This window comes from Panthera leo, chromosome D3, assembly GCF_018350215.1.
Source record: "Panthera leo isolate Ple1 chromosome D3, P.leo_Ple1_pat1.1, whole genome shotgun sequence".
NCBI classification, from domain to species: domain Eukaryota; kingdom Metazoa; phylum Chordata; class Mammalia; order Carnivora; family Felidae; genus Panthera; species Panthera leo.
This window is the reverse complement of record NC_056690.1, coordinates 12,813,496-12,837,962: the sequence shown is the minus strand read 5'-3', so window position 1 is coordinate 12,837,962 and position 24,467 is coordinate 12,813,496. Positions and strand designations below refer to the sequence as shown.

Sequence of the window (24,467 nt, the reverse complement as noted above, 5' to 3'; positions counted from 1 at the left end):
GGTATTGCTACTATTTATACTGACCATTTTACTTACATGTTGGTTATTTGATATTAGTGAACAGGGGGGTAAGATGTGACAGTACCCCTGAAACAGTAACTTGATCAAGAGAAGGTATCTAATGGCTTAGGAACCTGGGGCAAGTAAAGAGGAAGAAATACAGACGGTTCAAGAAGGGAAAGAGGATGAGTACAGGGGTACATTTACCGAGAAAAGGAGATATGTAGTCCTCTAGGACTCTGGGGAAGGGTGAGAGAAGTGTAACTTTGGACATGTTTAGGGTAAAATAGAGATTAAATAAAGAATTGCTTGAATTAGACCTGATTTACTGAATAAAGAGTGGAATAATAGATGGAGTTAGAAGGCTTAGAATTCTTGTTAGGTGGAGTGCCCTAAGAGAACAGGGTGAGGCTCCAATTTCAGTTTATGGCAAGTTAAGGTGTTTAGTAGGAGGTTAGAAATGATGCAGGGGCGGGTATAAGTTACACATTGTGCAATCACGCTGATAAGTACCTATATTCTATTGGGGTGAATGTAACATTGATTGAAGGTAGAATGTCATGAATGTGCTGTGAACACTATGTTAAGAAAGGGGGAATGAACTCTTATCCAGCTGTGCTCTAAACCATTGTGACTTTGGGCATAGTCTCCTCCCTGAATTTGAAAGACGTTGATCTTGATCACCTCTACAGTGCTGTTCAATTGGCACACAATGAGAGTCTATGAAATAGACGAAATTGAGTGAGTGATGGTTTAGGTTAAAAGTAGGTGATGGGTGAGAAGAAGCAGAAACAGGTATGGTGCTTAGAATAACCTAACTCTGTCATAACAGTATCTAACGTAACATATCTATAATTGTTTTGTAGAACCCCTTGTTTACAATGTTTATTCACATATCTGAACTCCTTCTACTTAAAAGTAAAAGTTGGTGGGGGTTGGCTTTTGTATCAGACTACCTGAATTTTACTTTTAGACAAATGTCTAGATCAGAGAACTATGACGGTTGTTATGTATCTTCATTGTATCTAGAGATTTGACATAATCTTTCAGAGTATCCTTTGTAGACAAGAAATAGTGAGTGGGTGGCAGCACTCCAGTGAATTTGTAATTTGGGACTTACCTGATAAGATGACACAGGATTCTATTCTCATTGCAGTCTTTGTCACCATTTTTAGTGATGGCGTGGATAAAGGTATTGATGGCTCGCTGATCAAATAGCCAGGACATTAGATAACAGAATCAGAATCAAAGATGATCTCAGCAGGCTTCCACTAAGAGCCAAATATGAGGAGATGAAACGCCATGGATGCCTCTAGTGCATGCCTCTAGTTGGGCCAGCACGCACACTGCACAAGGACAGGAGGCACGGGCTTCCTTCAGATCTTACCTCCATTACTCTCTGTGTGACATATGGCCCCATATTCAAAAGCATAAAAGAATAAGAATTGTGAATTCTCTTTCTCCCTCAGTCATGCCGTGTCATTCCCCAAAGGCAATCAGGATTATTAGGGTTTTAAAGTGTATGCTTCCAGAGAAATTTTATGCCAGTGTAAGCAAATTGTGTGTGTGTATATTCCCCCAACCCGGTCCCGTTTTTATACAGATGGGACTATATTAGCCACAGTGTTTTTGTGCCTTGGTTTTCCCCTCATATTCATGACTTTATGTTGGAGGTTTCCACATATCAATGTGGTCATTTTCTTTTAAGTGGTTGCACAGTATTACTTTGTAGGGATGAATCATAGATCAGAGTTTAGCTAACCATTTCTTTGCTGATGGGCATTTTTGCTGTTTGCAGTATTTATTACAAGCAGTGCTGTAGTCAATAATTGTACAGTAGTTTTATCTGTGGAATAAAGTCTTAGCAGTGGTATTGGTAGGTCAAAGGGGGATTCTACTTTCTAATGTCACTGTTGTCCTCCCTGCTCTCCTGTGTCATGTATTCTTTAGAAAAAAAAAAAACAAAAAACACAGAACTGTACAGCTGGAGAGGGTTGTAGGTACCATCAAGTTCTCAAAGTCTGTCCTTGGGCTGGGGGTAGCTACAGGCTATCTCAACATACTTGTCAAGGAAGAATATATACGTTTCACTTTGTGATAGAATGAAAATGTTACCATTTTTATTTCAATTTTCCCTTAAAGCATTATAATTTTATACCTAAGCAAAATTTAATGTTTTGAGTAGTACTCAAAATACAGTTTATAACATTTTAGGGAAATTTTGAGAAGAAGCACATCTTGGAGATGATTTTTTAAATGATAGTTGCCTGGCCTACAGTGACTTTGGTTCATCAGGCAAGTATTCTTGCAAGCTGTCTTGAGAAATGGAGATATTATCACTGGCTTAGGGCCAAAGTTAACAACTTTGAAAGAATGTGCTACTGTAGTAATTTTGAAATTATTTTTCTCCAAGACACATCATTTTTATCAATTTTTAGCTAATTGTGTGGAAAATGGAGAAGTGGAATGCTTTAATAAAATTTTGTGATGAGAAGTAAATTGTAAAAATTAAGTGTAATATTACCAGCCCGTTTAGAGACTTGTATTACCTTAGCAATTGTATATTGGGAATTTATATACAACTGTGTCCTTAATTGCTATTTTTAGATGAACAATTTTAACCATGTTCAATGTTGTAAGCTTGTAAAATTTGATGTTATTGTTATGCCATACCAAACATAAACAAAACTATTTTATCATTGTCCCTAGAATCCGTTAAAAGCCAGTTCAGAAGATAGAAAGATGTTAAGGTAGAAAAATGTTAAGATTCTTTTTCTGTCCTTAGGAGATTATAGTCAGCATAGGACACTTGATGCAAATGAAACAGGAGGCAATCTGCACAATAGCTTTCCAAATTTCATATTGTAGCGTAACTAGTGTCTTTACTTTGTCAACAGGTCATTGTTATGTTACTTGTTCAAATCAACTACAAGTATATGCTATTAATATCCACAGAGGCAGGCTTTGCTGGGTGATTGATAAAAGTAAAGCTGTATCCCGTCTGTAATTTCTGTGTCTAGCGCTCATTTCCCACCAAAATGGAGAGTTGAATTTCTCACTGTTTCTCTTATAGTGAGCATCTGTCCTGCGCATTCACATTCTTTCTTCATGGAGAAAGTAACGTGTGCACAAGTGTGGAGATTGCCCAACACCAGCCAATTTATTTAATCAATGAGGAACATATACACATGGCTCAGTCTTCACCTGCACCATTTCAAGGTAAGTAAATGGTGATGTCCCTGTTGCCTACCTCTTCCCCACTCCGTGGATAGTCACCTTGCCCAGTAAGATTTGCAGATGGAGATGTTATCTTAAATGGACATTTTAAAACTAAGCGTAAGGGTCAACTTCTGAAGAAGAAAGGAAAGACTACCATTTCACATAAATAGCTTTCTAACTTTTTGCTGAAAGCTTATAGCTTATCACATTTACAACTTGGTCTTAGGTGAAGTTGCATTAAGGAATAAAATGTAGAGCATTTCCTTCAGAACCAAAGGAGGTCAATAAGTATTTGAAAAATAGGACCCAATGAGTAACTGACAAATCATATCAAAGGTTTTCATTGTTTTGTTTGTTCCATGGTTTCAGGCATACAATGACCTACAGAAAATTACTGTTAAATTACTGTTTTTGAAATTTCATCCAGAATCAAATTTCTAGAGTCACAGTTTCTTCAATAATGTTAATAACTTTATTATTTTATTTTAATTAAAGACTGCATTGATGGTAGTTTTTTTATTGTAATTTAACTTAACATTTATATTTTCATTAATTCTCAACCAGTCACCTCAATATCCCCAAAATAACTCCATGTCCATTTTTTCTAACCATGAATTCTAAATCTTTAATTTTGTTTTTGGAATTCAGAATTTTCTATGAATAGCATTATAAATGTTACAGTACTTAAATGTAATAATATTAGATTGAACCATCTGGAAGAATTTTTTTTTGGTTCAGTCTAATTTACTAGAGATGTCTGCTATGGTCTCAGTATATCCCACAATGTAATTTTTTAAAAACACTGATATTTTAAGGGATTTAAGTAAAATATTTTTATGGACTTATTAACAGCCTGTCATGAGTGTTTAGCCTCCATATTGTTTATGATTGCCTTTTTGTTTCCTACAAATGATTCTGATTTAATTTGATAAAAACATCTGTTCCTTGCCCTAAAGATAATTGAGACTTTTTTTTTTAAGGTAAAAAAAGAACATTGAATCCTCATTTGACTGTGTCCTAATTATTACCTTTCCCCCCCTTACTTTGTAACACATTTTAAACTATATGCCTTATCATTATTTAATTGGGGATCTTTGCTATGTAAACTGCTACAAAATTCAAAGCCCAGTCCTCAAACTGTGCACTTAGGAGTTGTACAGTGTGTGCATATTGTGGATTACCAGAATTATTTAAATATTGTGTTTTCTTGACTGTAAAGGTGTTGAGGACCATCTAACATCATTCTAGACTTTATCACTGAAAATGGAAGTGTTTATTTATGATAATAACGGAAGGAATTCCTGGTCATGAGGGAAGGCAACTAACCTTCTAAGTTGGGAAAGATAATATTAGCATTATCAGGTCTCCATAGACCACCTATTTAAAGGCTTCCTCATTTGCTACTGACGTGCTGAATCGTAGAAGACTTTTGTGGGATGTTATCCTGCTTATTTCCCATGATTGGTATGGAGAAGTTACATTCTTAGGGCAGGTATTGGCCTATAGATAATTATAGTAAAAATAATCAACCATATTGGTGTGGGAATTTCCTAGAAGTATTAATACAGAAACATTGCCCCTGACTCACTGTGTTGGTTGGAATCAGTATTTTTATCCCATCTGGCTCAGTGAGGAACAGGAGAGAGGCAACAAGGAGTATGCGATGTCTACAGCTATCTCTGTCTTGAACGATGTCATATATCAACTAGCTGTTAAAAAAAATTAAAGCCATCCAAAGAAAGAACATCTCATTTTATGACTATGCTGAGATTTTTTTTTTTTTAGAAATTAGGGTTAAGAAAAAGTTTATCCCCAGAAAAGTGTTGTTTGGAAGGTTAGCCTCACCCCAAGGCCACACACTGGCTGGGTTATATATTATATACAGCATCGTGTTAACTACATTTTTGTGTCTAGCTCAGTGAAAATAACATCAGGTCAAATACTGAAAGAGAAAGATAGAGGGATTTTGAGTCCTTTACTTGGAGTATAATAAATTTTATTTGGAGTTGTTTCATCAACAGACCTTCAAAACAGCCGTAACTGAAATTATAACGTAAGGATTATGTTTCAGACTTGGTACATTAAGACTTTTTGCTATACAGGCTTTCTTTATATCTTATTTTTAAAATTACTACAGACATTCAGGAAGTCTCAGAAACCCTGGGAAGAGCATTCAAGTTCTAGGCAGGTTTTGGGGGTGTGTGGATTAAATGGCTTTCTTTTGTTATAAAAGATTCAGTGTTTGCATTGTATAGGCTATTATCAAACAGTTGTGTATACGCTTTAATATACAGATAGTTTCTATTTTGTGTGTTGATACAGCTGTCTCATAATATTTTTACCTTCCCCGTTTGATTTCCTTAAAAAATTGACGTGAGTTGAGAGGTGTATAAGTAATAGGTACTAAAATGAGAAACTGTAAAAAATCAGACTTTAAAAGGAGTCAGGAAATAAAGAGCCGTATCCAGTGAGCGATGGTATGCCTCAACCTAAATTACCACATATGCAGCATTACGCTTCAGTAGAAATTATCAAGTTGATCTTTAACATCTGTTTCTCCTCCCTGCCTTAGTACTGGTAAGTCCTTATGGCTTAAATGGCACGCTGACAGGCCAAGCATACAAGATGTCAGACCCCGCCACCCGTAAGTTGATTGAGGAATGGCAGTATTTCTACCCAATGGTGCTGAAAAAGAAAGAGGAGTTGAAAGAAGAAGAGGAGTTGGGATATGATGATGATTTCCCTGTGGCAGTCGAAGTAATTGTTGGTAAGAGAAAATATTTTGCCTGAAGAACTTTATTCTATCTTCTTCATCTTTCTTAATTTAAAAAGATAATCATTGAGATTCATCAAAAATAAGCTCCATAATTCTCCCATCTTTTTTTTATTCTCTTGACACCGTGGTATATGCTGAGTAGTTATCTTGCCTGAAGCACCGAGGTCCCTGTATTCCAAATGCTATTATCATAATGTTGGAGCACATGTTTAAACAGCTATTAACTTAGGAAGGAATGGAGCACATCACTTCTGGCAGGACCTCACGAGCGTCTCATGTTCATCCTTGAGCTTTGCCTCTGACCGCTAGAATAATCAAGTCGGCAGCCTGCTGTGAGCGGTTTCTCAGGCCCGGTTCCCTCCTTGCTCTCTTTCCTCACAGGTGGCGTTCGGATGGTTTATCCTTCAGCATTTGTTTTAATCTCTCAGAATGACATACCGGTTCCTCAGAGCGTTGCCGGTGCTGGAGGCCATATTTCCGTCGGGCAGCAGGGACTGGGGAGTGTGAAGGACCCAAGTAACTGTGGAATGCCTCTCACCCCTCCCACCTCTCCAGAACAGGCTGTAATGGGTGAGTACAATCCAGGCATGTCCTAGGTGGAGGAGGTCACAGAAAAGTACGTGGTTCCCTTGCCGTGGGACGGATGAGCAAACTCACGGTGAGACATGCCTTGTGGAGGAGGTGGAAGGAACACGACTGGGGGATTTTGCAAAATGGAGGAAGAAAATTTTCAGCAAACACAATTCCGGTGCTTCAAAATTTTAATTGTGCTGTGTTAGTCTCCACTCCATTCGGACAGTGTGGTTGCTTCTCTTAAGTTCGGTACACACTTCTATTCCTTTACACAAAATTAGGGCACAAGATGGAGGCTGCTCTTTTTTTCCTTAAACGGTGGAAAACACTAAATCAGAATGGCTGAAGCGTGTGCCCAGTTCACCATTGCCAGCCAAGGACAAGTCTAGGATGATTCTTTCCTTATTATATTATAAAGTTAGACTGGCATCTAGGAACTCCGAATCAAATAATTTGTTCTGTCAGTAATCTATCCACATTAGTGACAAGTATTAATTACATGTGAAAAATTTAAAAATGTCCTTAATGGAAAAATTCAGAAATTGTTTACATTGGGGGCATTTTGCCTTCCTTGTTGAGTGGTATATTTTCTGTGTTAACTTTTTGGTTGTTGTAGTTGACTTCATTTTAATTGGAAATCTAGTCAGTAAGGAAAGGATACTCATCGGACTTGAACTGAAGTGAGATCATTTATAGGCTTTTTTAATGCGGGCCACGTTAGCAAAAGCATCAGAGTAAATAAAGTCTTGGGTGGTGAACTGAAAACAGGCTAGCAAGCATGATACATACTTCCGTGGTTATTTTCACGAGATGAGATAAGACAGTATTTCAGAATCTCTAGCATGCTGCTTGGCGTGTGGAGGGTATTCAGTAAATGTTCATGGCTAAGCAATATATTGGGGACAGGGATAGATACTGTGATTGGATGTACCTAATTTAAAAACCTGGCTGTGTAGCTTTTACTAGGTGAGTTGGCTGTGTTCACTTCTCATGCTTGTCTTGGACCTCCGTCTCCTTCTCTGTTAAGTACCGTGTACTTTACAGAGCTGTCACACATGCTAGGTGACGGGCTCGCCAGAGCTCTGTAAGCAGCGGAGCAGTATGTAGATGGTGGCGTAAGTGGTTTTAAGCGGTACTCAAAACACCAGCTCCAGCACACGTGATTGTGGTATCTAGAAGGAATTATTCGGAAACTGTGTGGAAGGCATACAAGTGGGCAACACGCAGCCTCCTTTAGGAGCAACGCACTTGCTAACACCGTGAAAAAAGGACATCCGACTCTAATTTGGTGCAGCAGAGAATTTGGATGACCCATTGTGAAAGGATTTGCTCAGTGTTTATTCAAAAAGAAAAAAGAGAAAAACGCTTTGCCAGTTTTGTTTAATAATCATCATAGAAAAGATCTATTAATATAAAGACTAGAATTATCGGTATTTTGAAAAGTTGGTTAATTACATTTCCTCTCGAGGCTTGGATTTTAAGCACTTGGGCTACATAAGTTGTCATCAGTTTTTGTTTATTTATCTGGTTGTTTTTCTTTTTCCTGGTACTTAGTGAAATTTATATTTAATGTAAAATCGAAAGCCTCCCGTATGCATGATGTCCTGGCATCCTGTCAGTTCAGAACTCTGAATTTCACAATTCAGAAACACCAGGTTTTGTTTATGGTGGTTTTCAGTAGGGACTTCCTCACTGTAGATCTTCAAAATACTTTCCCTGGACTCTGTGTGGGTATCATTGTGCTAAGCCCTGGGTAAATAAGTCCCCTGATGCCTGTGCTCGCTCTCTCTCTCTCTCTCTCTCTCTCTCTAACTAACTAACTAAAAGCAACTGGAATCTTTGTAAGATGAATTTGTCTAAATTTTCATATGTGATAATAATTATGATACGTTGAAGTATAGCTTAGGACTCCTAATGTTTCATCAGAGTCCTGCTCAGCCTTGTCATTTGTGTAATGACTAACATTGCACATTGACGTTTTCCTAGATACAGGACAAAATGGGTTCCCTTTTCCCCTAAGATGGCCAAGAATCTCCTAGATTAGCAGGGGAAGGAGGGCCAGCTGGTTTTGGTGAAATCATTCATGCCACACGTGGATAGGTACATCAGCTTGCACCTTCTGTTTATAGAGATAATTTTGAGAAACAATATTCAACATGTATTTGACAGCATGGAGTACAAGTCTTATTTAATTCCCTTTGAGATATCATCCACCTTTTAGTTCAGTCATTAAAAACTACTGAAAAGCATGAACTCAGTTTTAATCAAGAAAGACTGTGCCTTATTTTCCCCACCTGTCTCTTTCTTTGTTCATAAATTATCCCTTATGGTGCCATGGACATATGATCTCTTTAGCTAAATTGAAAGCTGTTTGGGGGACAAAGGGCTGTGTTTTCTATTTCTGTTTATTTCTCCACTTTTCCTAGTTTTATAATAAGCATTTGAAAATCCATTATAAAATTGAAATGAATTACTTTGTATCACAAACCAAGTAAAGATGAAAGATGGTAATGAAAGACCAAATTTCTTGTCTCCTTTAACTTAACTCATTTATAATATAATAATACTTTTATAGGGAACAAGCAAGCAGTCTTCAGTTCCTTAGAATCGTAAGAATTTTGACACTGGTTTTTGTTTTTTGTTTTTTTAAGATAGAGCTAAGCCTAACCATTCAACTTATATAACAGTAGTGTTCCATTGTTATCAGGACTATTAATTTGTGGTATTAGGATGTTTGTTTATCTTTCAGATGAGGGTAGAGATTTCTAGGGTGCTTAAAATTGATTGTTTTGGTCAAGATGTTTTTTTGATCATAGTTCGGTTGAGAATAAAACCCAGGATTTATTTATGAAGTCAAAGAGATGAAAGTAATTGAATCAGAATCTAATACTGAAAATCAACTTCAGTATTTGTCTTGTATGAGATAGAAGTAGTAAAATACTCATAACCAATAATCAGTATTACCAGCAATCATAATCAACATAATAGAAAGAAATGGATTACATACCAACTATAGTTGGGAAAACTCAGTGGAGTTATTAGAGAGAAACTAGTGAATAATCCTCTGATACAGAATGTCGAGACAACCTCTTTCAGTGTTTTAGCACTAAGCTTTCATAAATAGTGTCAGGCATAAGGACAGACAGTTCCACACACAAATTTGAAATCTGACCTTGTTAAAAGCTTTGTGCCATTAGGTTCTTTTCTCCTACCCAGGGCACTGGGTGCAGTTGCACAGCCGTTAAGCTAAATGAGCATAAAGCTCCCTCTACTGTTTTGTTCTTCCTTGAAACTTATTTATTGTATTGGGGATTTAAGAATTTAAAACAATCTATTCATGTTTACATTTTTAATGTTACTGTGTGAACCCTTACAAGTAAGTTGTCTCAGATATCTGTAGAGTAGGAATGCCTCTGTGTGGGCACGCCCTTGGGGTGCGTGAGTGTTGATGTGTTTAACTATTTTAGGGAGAACGCAGAGAAGCATACAAAGTGGCGGTCTACAAATTATGCTCATAGTTACAGATAGTGCTGTTGCCAGGGGGGTGGGAACAAAGCTACATGAATAATACGAGTTTCAACAATCAAAATATTTCTGTTAAATAAGCTTGCGGTCTATGTACAAGGAGACCTTTTCGGATAATTTTCACATTACAGATTGTCTTTCTTTTTCAGGGGAGAGCGGAGGTACGCAGAGTGCGGTCAGTCACCTAGGTTCCCAAGATGGGGGGATGATAACTATGCACAGTCCAAAGAGATCGGGGAAGATTCCTCCAAAACTCCACAATCACATGGTCCATCGAGTCTGGAAGGAATGCATCCTCAACAGAACCCAGTCCAAGTATGACTTCTGCGTTCTGTCTGGGTCATGCTTCAGTAGCCATCTCTTTGATTACTACATGAAGAGTGTCAATCACATTGTGCCACTGGGTGACCAAACCTGAGGGGTCATTGGATTCGTAGTTCATTTTTTTTTTTTTTTTTTAACTTAATAGCACAAAATTCAAAGCAAGGATGTTAAAGATGTTTACTTTACTGAATTTGATTATTTAGGAAATTTTGAAGTTCTGGTCATCTCAAGATTGGCACAGTATTCATCTGGCATTTTTTTAGCACAGATGGTTTAGGACAGTAGTCAGTGGGTGTGGTTTTCCTTCGGATACCAATTTATGAATGTTTTCTATTTACAAAGGGAAATGACCTTTGTCGCATTTTCTGTGACATTGACCTTCTGTTTTAAATGACAATACAGTTCTGAACTGAACTGATGACAGAGGGGTGTTTACCAGCAGCTGTGCTTCTGTTGGTTGATTTGGGGAAGCCATATTCTTTTCTTCCCCTACCAGACTTTGCTTCCTTCCTTTCCTCCCCTACCACCTATCCTCCTGCTCTCCCTCCCTACCTTCCTTAACATTATTGTGGAAAAGAGGAAGAATTGATTCTCAGAAGAGACTGCTGATGATTATTTTAGTTGCATGAATGAAAGCAAATAGTAGTCGATAAATACTATTCTACTTATCCAAATTTACGTAAACAGATTCAGCATATTTTCACATCTCTTTTGATAGAACTGAGATGTCCCCTTTTTTGCCTGAGGAAAGTAAACAAATGAGTCTTCATTCTCTAGAACAGAATAAATATGGATGCTCTTGCCAATAACTGCTAAGAACTCCACTCCTTTTAGAAATTAATTAAGTGTTCTTCAGTGACTACTTAGAGTTCTGTATACAGATTTAAAACCTGTCATTTGGATCGAGCTTTTAGGAAATTCATACTATATATTTATTCCTCAGTGAATTGGTCCTGGAGTAGGCTGCTGATGAAGATATAGTACATAAAATCTAGAATAATTGCAGCGGGAGATTATATATCATGTTATAGAATTAAAAAGGTATCTTTAGTCACTAAAAAATGATCCTTTTCTTTAGAATAATTGGTACAGGTGTTTTCACCTCTATCTACAATGCCTAGATGATTTCCAAGTTAACATTTTCTTTTTCTTTTCCTGTCATTTACTGTCTTTGATTTTTGTCACCACTAACCTATCACCTTCGCCAACTCTGACAGCCCTTTGTGGCAGCAGCACAGAGCAGGGAAGTGACACTCAGAAAGGCAGGGGAGGGTAGAGAGCAAGAGAAGTCCCTCCAGAGCCGTCATTGAAGCACTTTGCAATATCAGCTGTGGCAGAATCAGCAATACAAAAATACTGCCCGGTGTTTTCTTGTCACTGTGTAATAACAGACACTGCTTTTTGCTCCCAATTACCAGTGACATGTAAGAGGTAATTTTTTTCTTGTCTTGAATTCGCATTACAAGTGTACAGTGCTGCCCTTAAATGCTAGTAAATACAGGAGTTTTAAGAATGATTTAAATAGTCTGTCCCAGGGCATATAATTCACAGATGCTGCGAAAAGATAATTTTAAAAATTTCGGTTATTTCTACAAAATTTAGGTGGCTTTTTAAAGCAACGGCCCACAGTGCCAGGTAGTGTTTTAATTGCTCTGTGTGTCACCCATGTTCAAATGTACTTTATTCTTAAACAGAAGTATTTTGGATCCTGCTTCTTCTAGTGCAAAGAACAAGTTGGTCCCCCCCCCCCCCCCCCCCACATCCTAGCCTTGGGTCGCTTTGAGCCATCTCTCAGCTAGCTAACATTACTATGTGTAATATATTTGGGTCTTTTAAACATTTTTCTCCCAGAGCTACGAATATTATCTCATGTTGACACAACTCACCTTTTTAACCTTATGTAGGAGGAGCCAGATGTCGACTCCAACTCTTGAAGAAGAGCCTGCTAATAATCCTGCTACTTGGGATTTTGTGGATCCAACCCAAAGAGTCAGCTGTTCTTGCTCTAGGTAGGTGGTGGACGAGGCAGAACGGGGGTCGGATCGGATGGTGGCACCTTTTGTCGGCTGTGTCTCCCGGACTCTCAGACCGCTTCTTCCCCATCATTTTGTTTTGCCTTTTCTGTTCAGCCTTCTTCCTCCTCCAGTAGAGAAGAAAAAGATAAGTCTTTTCTTCTATGCAGATGGTACGGTTTTTTGGTCAGGCCTCAAAAAGAGCTTTGTTAGATGACGGGCCCTGTGATCCAATTGTTCCCACAAGTTTCTTCACAGTAGCTACCTCAAAACCAAAGGCCTCAGTTTGATAAGACAGTCTCTTCCCCTTTAAGTGAGTTTACCTCATAATTCTTAATTTTAAAGTAGAGATAAATATTAAATAAGTTGGCTAGAACTCATAGGATTTGGATTAAACAGGCCTTCCATAGATAATTTGTTTTGTTATTGGTACTGGTGTGTTTTGATGCTTGAGGCAGGTATTTGGTAACAACATCTGCCAATGGCTAAAATTCTTGTTCATTCATTTAGATATTTGAATAGAACCTTGAGTTGATCTCTGTAGAAAATTTTTGCTCTCATGGGTATTACCTTGACTTATCACTCCTTGTGGTACTGGAGTCCTGTTGTCCTGGGCACTCATGAGGGTTCTTCGGTTTCTTTTCTTTTCTCTTCTTTTCTTTTCTTTCTTAATTTATTTCGAGAGAGAAAGAATGAGAGCGTGCAAGTGGCAAAGGGGGTGGGGGGAGAGAAAGAGAGAGAGAGAGAGAGGGTATGAATCTTAAGCAGGCTCCATACTCAGCACTGAGCCCAACGCAGGGCTCAGTCCCACAACCCTGGGATCATGACCTGAGCCAAAATTAAGAGCTGGTTGCTTAACCGACTGAGGCACCTGGCACCCCCAGGTTCTTGGATTTCTTAAGTGTGTGTCAGCCTTACCCCCAGCTCAGCTGACTGTTGAACATGTGATGGTGATTATTCACTTAATGAGCAACTAGGAGTAGCTTTGCTTCCAAACTGTGTATTTTCACATGGGATACTGCTCAGCACTTAGAAAAAGTTCAGTGGAGATCATGCATATTAAGAAAAAGGCCATTCATTTCCCTAGTTTTGATAGGGGTTCTTAATGTGGCATAAATAAGTTGGCTTCCGAGTAAGGAGGCAGTCAAATGACCCCTGAGAATATATGCAAACTGTGTGTGTGTGTACGCATGCACATGCGCATGTGTATACACACTTAAACAACAGTTTTGACACCACCTTCCTGTCCTCCCCTGCCCTTATTGTTGATTCTCTTTGTCAAGCTCTGCCTTACTAGTCAGCCTTTTTTTTTTTTTTTCCTTTGAGAAACATTGTAAGTATCAGCCTAATAAAACTCACTATTGATTTTTTCAAAGAGGATGTTTTTGAAGAAGTTGCTCCTCTCTGAGCATGTGAGAATCTCTCTCTGATCTCAGGGTAGGTATAGTATGTCAGCTGAATCTGTTTTACTTCTGTTTCTTGGCCATTGTAAATTGTGTGACAAAAAGCATTTTCCTATTAACATGGATTTCTAAGCAGCCTACAGCCAAGTTGTAGGCCACCTTTAGAAAGCACCTGGGATAACAACGTTAGTGTATTTAACTTTGCTTGTGCCTTCGTCTTGTTTTTGGTCTTAATCTAGATTTTTCACCTTTTTACTGATTTCTGTGACATTTTTATTTGGCACCTCAAGTTCTTTTTACCTGAAGTGTAAATAAATAACACGTTTTCTTTTGTCCCTGAAGTTAATCCTTTTTCTTCTTCACCAGATCCTTACCTTCAGGTCTGTTTTGTAGTTTTGCATTTGGTTCTGTTGAGTCCCAAATACTTATCTCTAGACGTGACTTCCCATATATGCTTTAGTCTTATATTTACGGGGGTACCTTTGAGAAATACCCTTGATATTGACAAGTCTCTTTTCTCACAGATCAGGCACATTTTTTTAAGTCACCATTTTCCCTTCTCAGCCTAGAGACATTATTATTTATATATTTTTCTTCCATTTTATAGATGATTTTTATCCTTGTATTTCACAATGACTTCCTTTGAAATATCTATGATAGTAATTCTATTTTCCCCATTCTTTTAGCCACTGTGTGTGTTTCTACAATGTTTGGCCCTGCTTCTGGTTTCTTCCCACCAATGGACCACCCATATAGTTAGCTTTCTGAGCCTGATCTGCCTGCCTGCTCCATGGAGGCCTTTTACCTGTTCAGAGATTTGCAGTGATAGTCTGTTACTTACTGATGTGTCCCTAATTGTAACCATTTCACAATGTAGCTGAGTCGTTAAGTACAATTGAAAAAAAGATGACTTTATATGAGATTATCTAGTTTGCAAAAAGTCCTTACTTTGAAGAGGCTATCATAAAATATCTATCAAAGGATTGGTGTGGTTAAATGCTCTGAGAAAGTCCAAATGAAAAAGTTTTATGTAAAAGACTTTTAGAGCTTAGGTTTTAAAATAAGCACCCCTAGAAGATTTGATTGAGATATTTTTCAGATGAGACATTCACCTCTTACTGTGGTATGGTGCCCTGCAGATTTAAAGCACAATTTTTACCTTATTGACAATAGCCTTATGCTTAAACAACCTTCTTCAAAGTCAGAATTTTTTTTTTTTTTTTTGAGTAGCAAGGACTTTAGCAAGAGTCTTTTTGGATTATCTACTGCAGGATTACCAAACCCATTATGGAATGGTCCACTCCTCACACTGTTTAATGGCCTTATGGGGCAGGGTGGCCATCCTGCTGTCCCACTAAACCATCCCATTATGCCACACAAATCCGTTTTACTGCCCACTAGGGCATCATTTAGTGCAATGCAGCAGTAATTTAATGCCACCCTAGCGGCCTCAGAGAGTTACTGCTACACCGGCAGGAGAGCTTACATGTTTCCCTGGGTTGATTTATATATTGGGAGGAACTGGCTGACCTGCTATATAACTTTGTTGCACAGATTAAACCTTGGCGTCGTCTCGTGGGCCCTTACTGAGCAATAGCTCACACCTGTGCTTACCAAGAAGTGTGTTAGGGTATGAGCAGACTTGCCATCCGGCTCAGCACAGGTGCATTTGTGTACATGTGTGCTTTTAGTAGTCACTCCCCCTCTTTTTACTTCTAAGTTTGTGAGTCTGTAAGATCCAAAGTTGTCTTTCCTTCCTTCTTTTTTCCGATAATAGTGGCATATAAGGCTTGTAGTCCGCTTATTCTATTAAATATTTGTAGGATCGACCCTTGGTTTCACACTTCGGGGGAAAATAGCATAATTATTTTGTTCCCGATTGACAAGACTACAAGCTGTTATAAACCATTCTATATTGGACTTAGTAGAGTGTTGTAAGATAGAAATTGGAAGCTTTTTTTCTCTCTTTCTTGGCAAATGATCTCATTACTCTTGGTTTTAACATGCAGTGTGAACACGTTATCTGAGTCCCTTACCAAATTTGAAAGATTTGGGGATTTTGCAAATCTGTCTTTTGGTACGCGCTAGCGACGTTAAGTCCATCTCTTACCGGCTGGATTGTGTGCGATTGGTTCACTATTCTCTGTCAGAGTGTGTCGCAGTTTTTGTCATTATAAAAATAATGAACCTGGAGACCTTTTCCGTGTGTTAGTGCAGCCAGTGTGTGCTTAGAAGGTACAGCCTTCTGAGAGGCATCTCTTTTGTAACGTCATAATGGTGCAGGGATGTCAGACTTCCAGAAGAGTGCGCTTGTTCTCAGGTGTGTGTTTCTTAGCCTGATTTTAATTCTCATTTCAGGCATAAGCTTCTAAAACGTTGTGCGGTGGGACCCAGTCGACCTCCCGCAGCATCTCAGCCAGGGTTCGGTGCAGGACCGTCATCATCTTCATCTCTGCCACCTCCTGCTTCCAAGCACAAAACGACAGAAAGACCAGAAAAGGGAGACAAGCTGCAGAAGAGACCCTTGATACCGTTTCACCACAGGCCGTCTGTGGCTGACGAGTTCTGTGTGGAGCAAGATACACCAGGACAGAAGCTAGGGTTGGCAGGGATCGACTCCTCCCTAGAGGTGTCTAGCAGTAGGAAGTATGATAAACAAATGGCCGTGCCTTCCAGAAATACAAGCAAGCAAATGAATCTGAATCCTATGGATTCACCTCATTCCCCTATTTCCCCTCTGCCGCCAACACTCAGCCCTCAGCCACGAGGTCAGGAAACGGAGAGTTTGGACCCGCCATCTGTCCCTGTGAACCCAGCCCTCTATGGAAATGGGCTGGAACTCCAGCAGTTGTCAACTCTGGATGACAGAACTGTCCTCGTAGGCCAAAGACTGCCTCTGATGGCAGAGGTCAGCGAGACAGCCTTATATTGTGGGATTAGGCCCTCGAACCCGGAGTCGTCAGACAAGTCGTGGAACAGCTACCGTCTCCCGCCCGTTGACGATGCTGAGTTCCGGCCTCCAGAGCTCCAGGGCGAGAGGTGTGATGCCAAAATGGAGGTAAACTCAGAGAGCACCGCGCTGCAAAGGTGAGGAGACTCTGTCCCACCCACCCGATCGCCCGCCGACCGAGGCATAGGGTCTCGAGGATCAGGGCTACCCTCCTCATGTCTCCATTCTGTCCCTCCAGAGCCAAATGAAGGAGGCTTTTCTTCACCATTCGAGACTCTGCATTTGGAAAGTGTTTCAAAGTCAAGTGCTTTGTCCTTCTTGAGTTTTCGCACGCATGCACACACGTGTCGTTGTTTAAACATGTTGGCATATAAAGGTCTCATTATGGCGTTTAGTACATTCGTACGGATGTATTTTTGGCCTGCTGTTCGTTAGTCAAAGAATGTAGCTTGATGAGACTTTCCGTATTGTGGTCAGTGCCACCTTTATATGCTGACACTTTTAAGCAGGGCTTCGGGTGCATTCAAGTGTGTATCCTGCCTCCAGTAATAATACTATTTATAGTGCTTTTGAGCTGCCCCGTTATTCTTCACAGTTTACACAGACCATCTCAGGTACTCTTCACCACCACCATATTACTACTTTATTTCATAGCTGAGAAAGAAGCGAGGGTCATGCAGTTAGTCACTGACATAGATTGAACTTGAACCTAGACAGTCTGTTCTTAAAGCCCATCTGTGCTCTTAACCGGAATCCGTGGAATCAGAGACAAAAGCATCTACTCCTCACAAAGACCTACTAAATTTTATTTGTGAACGTACTCTCTAAAAGAACTTCTTTATAGAGATAAATTTTCTAAGTTTCATTTAAGCTTTGCAAATGCTTTAAATCATAAATGCTGCTTTTTTTTTTTTAAACATCAATCTTTTTACTTTAGCTTGCTTAAATCATTGTTTGTTTTCCCTTTTAGACTCTTAGCACAACCTAACAAACGGTTTAAAATCTGGCAAGAAAAGCAGCCCCAGATGCAGCCACTCCACTTCCTTGACCCATTGCCTCTGTCTCAGCAACCTGGAGACAGTTTGGGAGAAGTCAATGATCCATACACCTTTGAGGATGGCGACATAAAATACATCTTTACGGCAAACAAGAAATGCAAACAAGGGGCAGAGAAAGATTCCCTGAAAAAGAATAAGGTACCATTTAACATAGAGGGTGTCCAGCATGGTGTGGGTTTTGATCTCTGTCAGTACAACATGTGTGGGAAAACTTCTGAGGCAGAATGTTTGAGATAGTCTTGCCTGATTGCTCTGTCCCCATATTCATGCTCTTGGTACTATTGTATTGAACAGCGTATTGTTCCTTTTTATGTCATGGCTCACCTTTGTTTAAGAGTCCGCTGAGCATAAATGAAGCCTCATATTTTCCAGGCTGTAGCTTGTACAGTGCATGCTTCCTCTCATACGCTAATTCTGGTTGGCCTATGCTCCCTGCTCCCTTCTTTTTAATTATTATTCCAAAACACCCAAAATGTGAAGAAGAAATAGGCTGATGACAGTGTCTATTGCTTATTGAGTGCTTGGTATGTCTGCCATACCAAGTGCTTTATATATGTGTCTGAATGAATACCAACACTACCTCCTGGCTTATGTCGGTGTTACTTTTACTGGTTTCATTGTCATAAAAACGAGTACTGGGGGTGTGTGCTGTCTTTAGCCTTAAATTTTATAGCATTCCAAAATACTGGCCATTTGAAGAGGTATTCTTGAGAGTAGAGGAAGTAGGACAATTAAGAAGCCAGTACCATTCCGGAAAATGCTTCCAGGATTCTTTTACAGAGATCTGTCTGGGTCCAGAAAGCTCGAACCGCAGTTCAGCATCTAAAATGTTATTAAAGGCAGCTTTTAACACCACGGCAGGACTGTAGTCAAATGCCACCAGTACTGATTAGCCATGAAACCCAGATTGACTCAGAATGTGCCATAGGATTGGAGGGAAAGTGTGGGAGTTTGGGGTTCTGTTTAAATTCAGGGAAAAGGACCGATCTTTTATTTCCCTTGGTTGCATAGACCATGGTTTATCATACTTGTGCTCATAACAAGTTCCATTCTCCCCTCTAATTCTTTGTGTTCTCCCTCATATTGCACACTTTGGGTTGGTGTTCATGTGTTTTGTTTGGCTGAATTTATTATACAGTCAGAGGATGGATTTGGTACCAAGGATGTCACTACACCAGGTCATTCCACGCCGGTGCCTGATGGGAAAAATGCCATGTCTATTTTCAGTTCTGCTACTAAAACAGGTGTGTACAATGACTATTTGCCTCACTTGGATTGTTGCTAAAGTAAAATGCAAGGGAGATGCTTCTCAATTTAGAATTACATTTTCACTGTAATACCAATAATTTGATCTCATCTTGAATTTTTCATTGTTTGTTTTTCAGTTATTTTCAAAACTGATAAACATATTTGGAAATAATTGTCTCTAAATTTAACTGAAAACCTAGGGAAAAAATTCACAGGCAGGTCTGCTCATTGAGACCCATGTCCTCTCCTCGGTCCTCTCTCGGTGAAGTTGTTCATTCTGGGTCTTCGCCTCCTTCCCTGCAGATGTCCGGCAGGACAGTGCTGCTGGCAGAGCCGGCTCCAGTAGCCTTACCCAGGTGACAGATCTGGCACCTTCCCTGCACGACCTAGACAACATCTTTGATAATTCCGATGACGACGAACTTGGGGTGAGTCTCCCGTGGCTCCACAAGCAGGAACTTCCCGAAATGGGAGGATGTGTGTCACTGTTGGAGTTCCTCCTTACTGTTTGGTCTGCTGAATTTGGGGGCCCTGTTTCAGGTTCAGAATCCTCTTCAAAAACGTTGGTATACCTTGAAAGGATTCTAAAAGTGGCTCGTGTCGTCTCTAACGCGCCTTGGGTTCTGTTTGTTGATGGTTGGTTTTTTTGTTTTTTTATTATTAGTGTTATTCCTGTTGTAAATATTAAAATCTTTCACATTCAGTATATGTACTGCTGAAGCGAGCCCAAAAATCTTCACATTTAGTTTAAAAACATTTTTTTTAAAGACTGAGCGCTTTTTTTTCTTTTAGGTTTTATTTATTTATTTTGAGAGAAACAGAAAGCGAGTGGGAGAGGGGCAGAGAGGGAGAGAATCCCCAGCAGGCTCTGTGCTGTCAGCATGGAACCCAACATGGGGCTCGAACTCACAAACCACGAGATCGTAACCTGAGCCGAAACCAAGAAGTAGATGCTTAGCTGACTGAGCCACCCGGCTGCTCCTTTCACAGTTAATTTTTAAATCCTTCTAACTATCATGAGACTAGTAGAAGTGTATTATGTAGACCCTTTAGCTCAGATTTTAAAGATAATGCCCATAACGTTTTATTCATCTCATCAGCCAGAAAGTAGTCTACATTTTGAGAGATAGACAAGTATGATGCATAGTTTTTAAGGTTATGACACCGTAGTGGGGAAGTAGGCTTTACGTACAAAGAAGTTAAATAATACCAGGTATGATGTGGTTAAAGTGACAGATAAAATTTAAAATTCTTGGGTGAACAGCTGAACTGAGTCAGGAAATTTGTGTCCTCATCCTCCTAACCACCTCTGTACTTTTGGGCAAATGGAAGTACCTATAATTTCTGGGGGGGCTAGAAATGAGTAAGATAGGCCCTCTCTTCAGAGAAGTAAGTTTATTTTTCTATCACTTATGTACTTACCTTCCTTCCCTTCTGCCCTTTTCCCATATATTTGTTAATCACTTGATGATCAGTTCCGTTGTGACATGTACATGAGGTTACAAATATTACCACCCTTATACTTGAGATACTCACAGACCTCAGGAGAAATAGCTTGTAAATAAATGTAAAAATATACTTCAAAAATACTCACACACACACACACACACACACGTGCGCATACTTATTACTGACAGTGTAGTAATTGACTTGCATCTAAAGATGCTGGGTGTTCAAGTACGAAGTGACAGGCAAACAGTGTTTAAGTTAAGGCTTAAACTTTAAGTAGGAATCAGAATTCTAAAGCCTGTTCTCACTGTAAAATAAAATGTATCTGATTAACCGATATTATATACTATTAGTAATGTAAGTACTTAGAAGATGATATCATAATGGCCTCCAAGAATGGATTTGACTTGAGATGTGGAAAGACAGGGTTATTGAGATAGAGGGGAGAGACATCAGTTTGAGCCTGGAATGAGCCTTGATTAAGCAACAAGAACGAACTAGCTTGGGGTTGGGGGGATAAAGAACAGACCATTGGTCTGCTCTCTGACTGGTGGGTAAAGATTGACAAGGTTAAGAAGGTTTTTGACCATCCTTATGGCTTTGGACTTTGAACTCGGCCTGTAATATGTTCCTCTGTGAAGGCTGCTGAGTGTGGACCTGAGCTGGCTTCCATCAGTCTCTTACACAGAAAGCAGGGGTACTGTTGGGTAACTTTCATTGGATTAAAACACAAGGACCTAAATTCAGGCAGTGGCTGCATGAAGGAAAAGGACATGGCGAGGAGAAAAACATTAGTACAAGAAATGACATGTTTCCTTGTGGTAGATCTGGGCATCGGAGAGCCATTTGGAACGTGACTGTCGCCCTAAAGCCGGGTATTGTCTGGGATTGGTTTTGATGATCCTTAGGGTTTGGTTAGATGCTTCGGTAGTGATGGTGGGGAGGAAATATGAAAAGGAATTAAAGAGAAGTAGAAAGAAGTAAGAAAAGGGAAAAAGCAAGCGTTACAGAGCAGCTGGGGGCTGTTCACCACCACCATCCCTAGTGATTACTGTTGGTGTCCGAGCCCCTGCACTTACTCTCTGTATAAATCATGTATTACTGTTGGACTAAGTGAAGATACATTTACTTTTTTTTTTTTTTTAATATAGTTTTAGGAACGTTAATGTGTGATGGAGGGTTGGACATTTTTAATCTAATTTTCATTTCTCCGAAATGTTTGTTTACTCTGATTTCTAGCCTGGCATTTCATCAAGAGAATCATTCACCTTAGAACCGTTTTTGCTAATTTGTCTTACTGATAACTGGCATTATGTGGCTGTTGTCCACGTTTCATCTCAGATGTCTTTGAATTTAATTTCACATTTCAACTCTATGTCATTGAATAAATACACATAAAGGCTTTCTGTTTGTGAGAATCTTTTTTCTTTTGGTCACCAATTCATTTGAGTTCTTAAAGATAATCTTGCCTGTTAAAAGACTTAATTTATTTTGAATAACAAAGAAAATTCCTCTGCATATTTCAGTAATTTTATATGATATGGTTATGTTTTATGAAGAAGAATAGTAAATGTGGGAATAGGAGTAGAAGACACATGTTCGTGTGTGTGTGTGTATGTGCGTGCGTGCGTGTGGTGAAAAATGAAAGCGTAATACTTTGGGAGGACTTGAGGTCACTTCTTTTAACTGCCTGCTTCCAAACAGAAGGAAAACCAGACTGATAATTAATTACTACTTGGAGGCACCACCCTAATTTAATTATTGTGTCCCTGAAACCACTTCTCTAATCACCTGGGAGGAAGATTTGCTTAAGGTCTGCAAGTTCTGCTTTGCTGGTGCAATCTGCCCGTACAAGATCTGTGCAGAGACTTAGTCACTCTGGTTCTCATTCTTGATAAGCTTGTAGCCTTCTCCTTTGCTTCACTGTCTGCTGGTATTACCAGAAGTTCACTTGGTAAATCCTGTGTAAGGAAGCATCTTTCCTTTATTCCAGAATATCAGTAGGCACATGTTAAGAAATAGTTGACTAATGGGGCGCCTGGGTGGTTCAGCCGGTTGAGCGTCTGACTTCAGCCCAGGTCGTGATCCCGCACTTCAGGCGTTCGAGCCCTGCGCCGGGCTCTGTGCTGGAAGCTTGGAGCCTGGACCCTGCTTCGGATTCTGTGTCTTCCCTGCTGTCTGCCCCTCCCCCACTTGCACTCTGTCTCTCTGTCTCCCAAAAATAAACAAACATTTTAAAAAATCGAAAAACAGAAAAAGAAGTAGTTGCGGCTCTACTTGTATACACGTGTGTTGCCCTGGTTTAATAATAATAATCTTTCCTTAGGCTGCATCACCTGCGCTGCGCTCATCCAAAATGCCTGCAGTTGGGGCAGAAGACCGGCCTCTTGGGAAGGACGGAAGAGCTGCTGTTCCGTACCCACCAAGTAAGAGAAGGACATAGAGCTTTGCCGCGCTATTCGCAACTTACACAGACTGTTCTCATACCCACTGGTGCCTCATCTGAGACTCCCCTCTCCCCACCTCTTTGTCTTTCAACGGAATATTAACTGCAAGTGAAAACTTGTACAACTTAGAATTCCTTCAATGGCAGGCAGCTAAGACACCGTCTTCGTTTGAGTTCCTTTTGCTTTTGTTTTCAAATTAAGAATTAACTTTTGTGGTTTAAAATGTGGAAAAACATGTTTTAGGTTTGTTTCTCTAATAGCCTTTTTCCCAGTAGAATAAATGCTACGCAATGATTTTTAGAATGATATTCCACTATAAGAGTGTGATGTTTCAATTTTCATAAATTTAATTTACACAAGAATGATGAACGTTTGTTTTCTATGGTCCTTTTCCTAATTCATACTGAGCTTTTTGTGTTTCCTTTTGAGATCAACTACTTTATTATGTTTGATGACAAGAGGAGGAACTTCTTCCCCCCCTCCCACCCCCCCCCCCTCAATTATTCTTCACCCTAGGAAACTACATCATTCTACGAGAGAAAAGAAAGTCGGGGTAGCTTATGTGGATACTCTGAAGCAGAGACATAATTCCACTGCAAATCATTCTTTAATACCTTCTCATTAACTTCAGCTGGTAATGAGAACAAATTGAGGGGAAAAACCACTATGTCATAGGGATGAGTCAAAAAGTTTTATGAACCTATAAATGTGTGCTGATTTACTCAAATGTAGAAGTGTGAAGTATACAGAGATTGGATTTTGACAGCTTTAGGAGATCCATAGCTTTTTAAAATATGCAAAGCTTTCTCAAGCATGACATGTATGAAAATGAATAATGGTAGCCAGCCAGTTGCTGTAGATTTTTTTAATTAAACATTTTTCTTTTTTTATTACTCTGCACTGCAGAATTTTGCAAACATGGAATTCACAGATTAAAAGAAACAATATTAAGATAGATACCTATGGAATAGGTCAGATGAATGAATTTTTTCCCTTGTTTTGAACCGGTTAATCCTCTGCCCTTTTTGACATTAGGTGATAATGTAGCGATGTTAAATGTTAAAATGTCTGATGACTTGTCCAAGATTATTGGACTCAAAATATTGCATTCAGAAACCACTCTGCTAGGAAGTGTCATTGCTCAGGAAAGTATATGGTATACTTTCTTCTCTCTCTCATTTTTATTCAGAAAATAATTGTTTCAAAAAGAAGCTACTCAAAATTTTATAATAAAGTACAGGTTATAAAAATTAATTAATTTGCAATATAGCAAAAATATTAGCATTAGGATAATACATCTATATAAGAGTGAATCGAATCTTTTGAAGTGCACGAAGTATGTGTGAGGAAATGTGTGGAAATGGGCATATACACAATATCTCCTCCCGCAACATGACAGTGAAATAGCATGGCAAGAAGTTCTCGTCTTTATTGTACATGGAGGTGGAAGACAGACATATTATAAACTTTAGTGTGTAGAGCA

General features: G+C 39.3%; 1 protein-coding gene across 5 annotated transcripts in view; it reads left to right on the top strand.

The window, feature by feature from the left end:
- MED13L (mediator complex subunit 13L) overlaps positions 1-24,467 on the top strand; it is a 301,789-nt gene that overhangs the window by 241,167 nt on the left and 36,155 nt on the right. For all 5 annotated transcript variants that reach the window (XM_042910866.1, XM_042910865.1, XM_042910868.1 and 2 more), the window contains 10 exons: positions 3,074-3,219; positions 5,792-5,986; positions 6,377-6,565; positions 10,243-10,408; positions 12,322-12,426; positions 16,191-16,919; positions 17,753-17,978; positions 18,979-19,084; positions 19,392-19,516; positions 22,864-22,963. In XM_042910866.1, the coding sequence (XP_042766800.1) occupies positions 3,074-3,219; positions 5,792-5,986; positions 6,377-6,565; positions 10,243-10,408; positions 12,322-12,426; positions 16,191-16,919; positions 17,753-17,978; positions 18,979-19,084; positions 19,392-19,516; positions 22,864-22,963 (2,087 nt within the window). The remainder of the gene's footprint in view (positions 1-3,073; positions 3,220-5,791; positions 5,987-6,376; positions 6,566-10,242; positions 10,409-12,321; positions 12,427-16,190; positions 16,920-17,752; positions 17,979-18,978; positions 19,085-19,391; positions 19,517-22,863; positions 22,964-24,467) is intronic.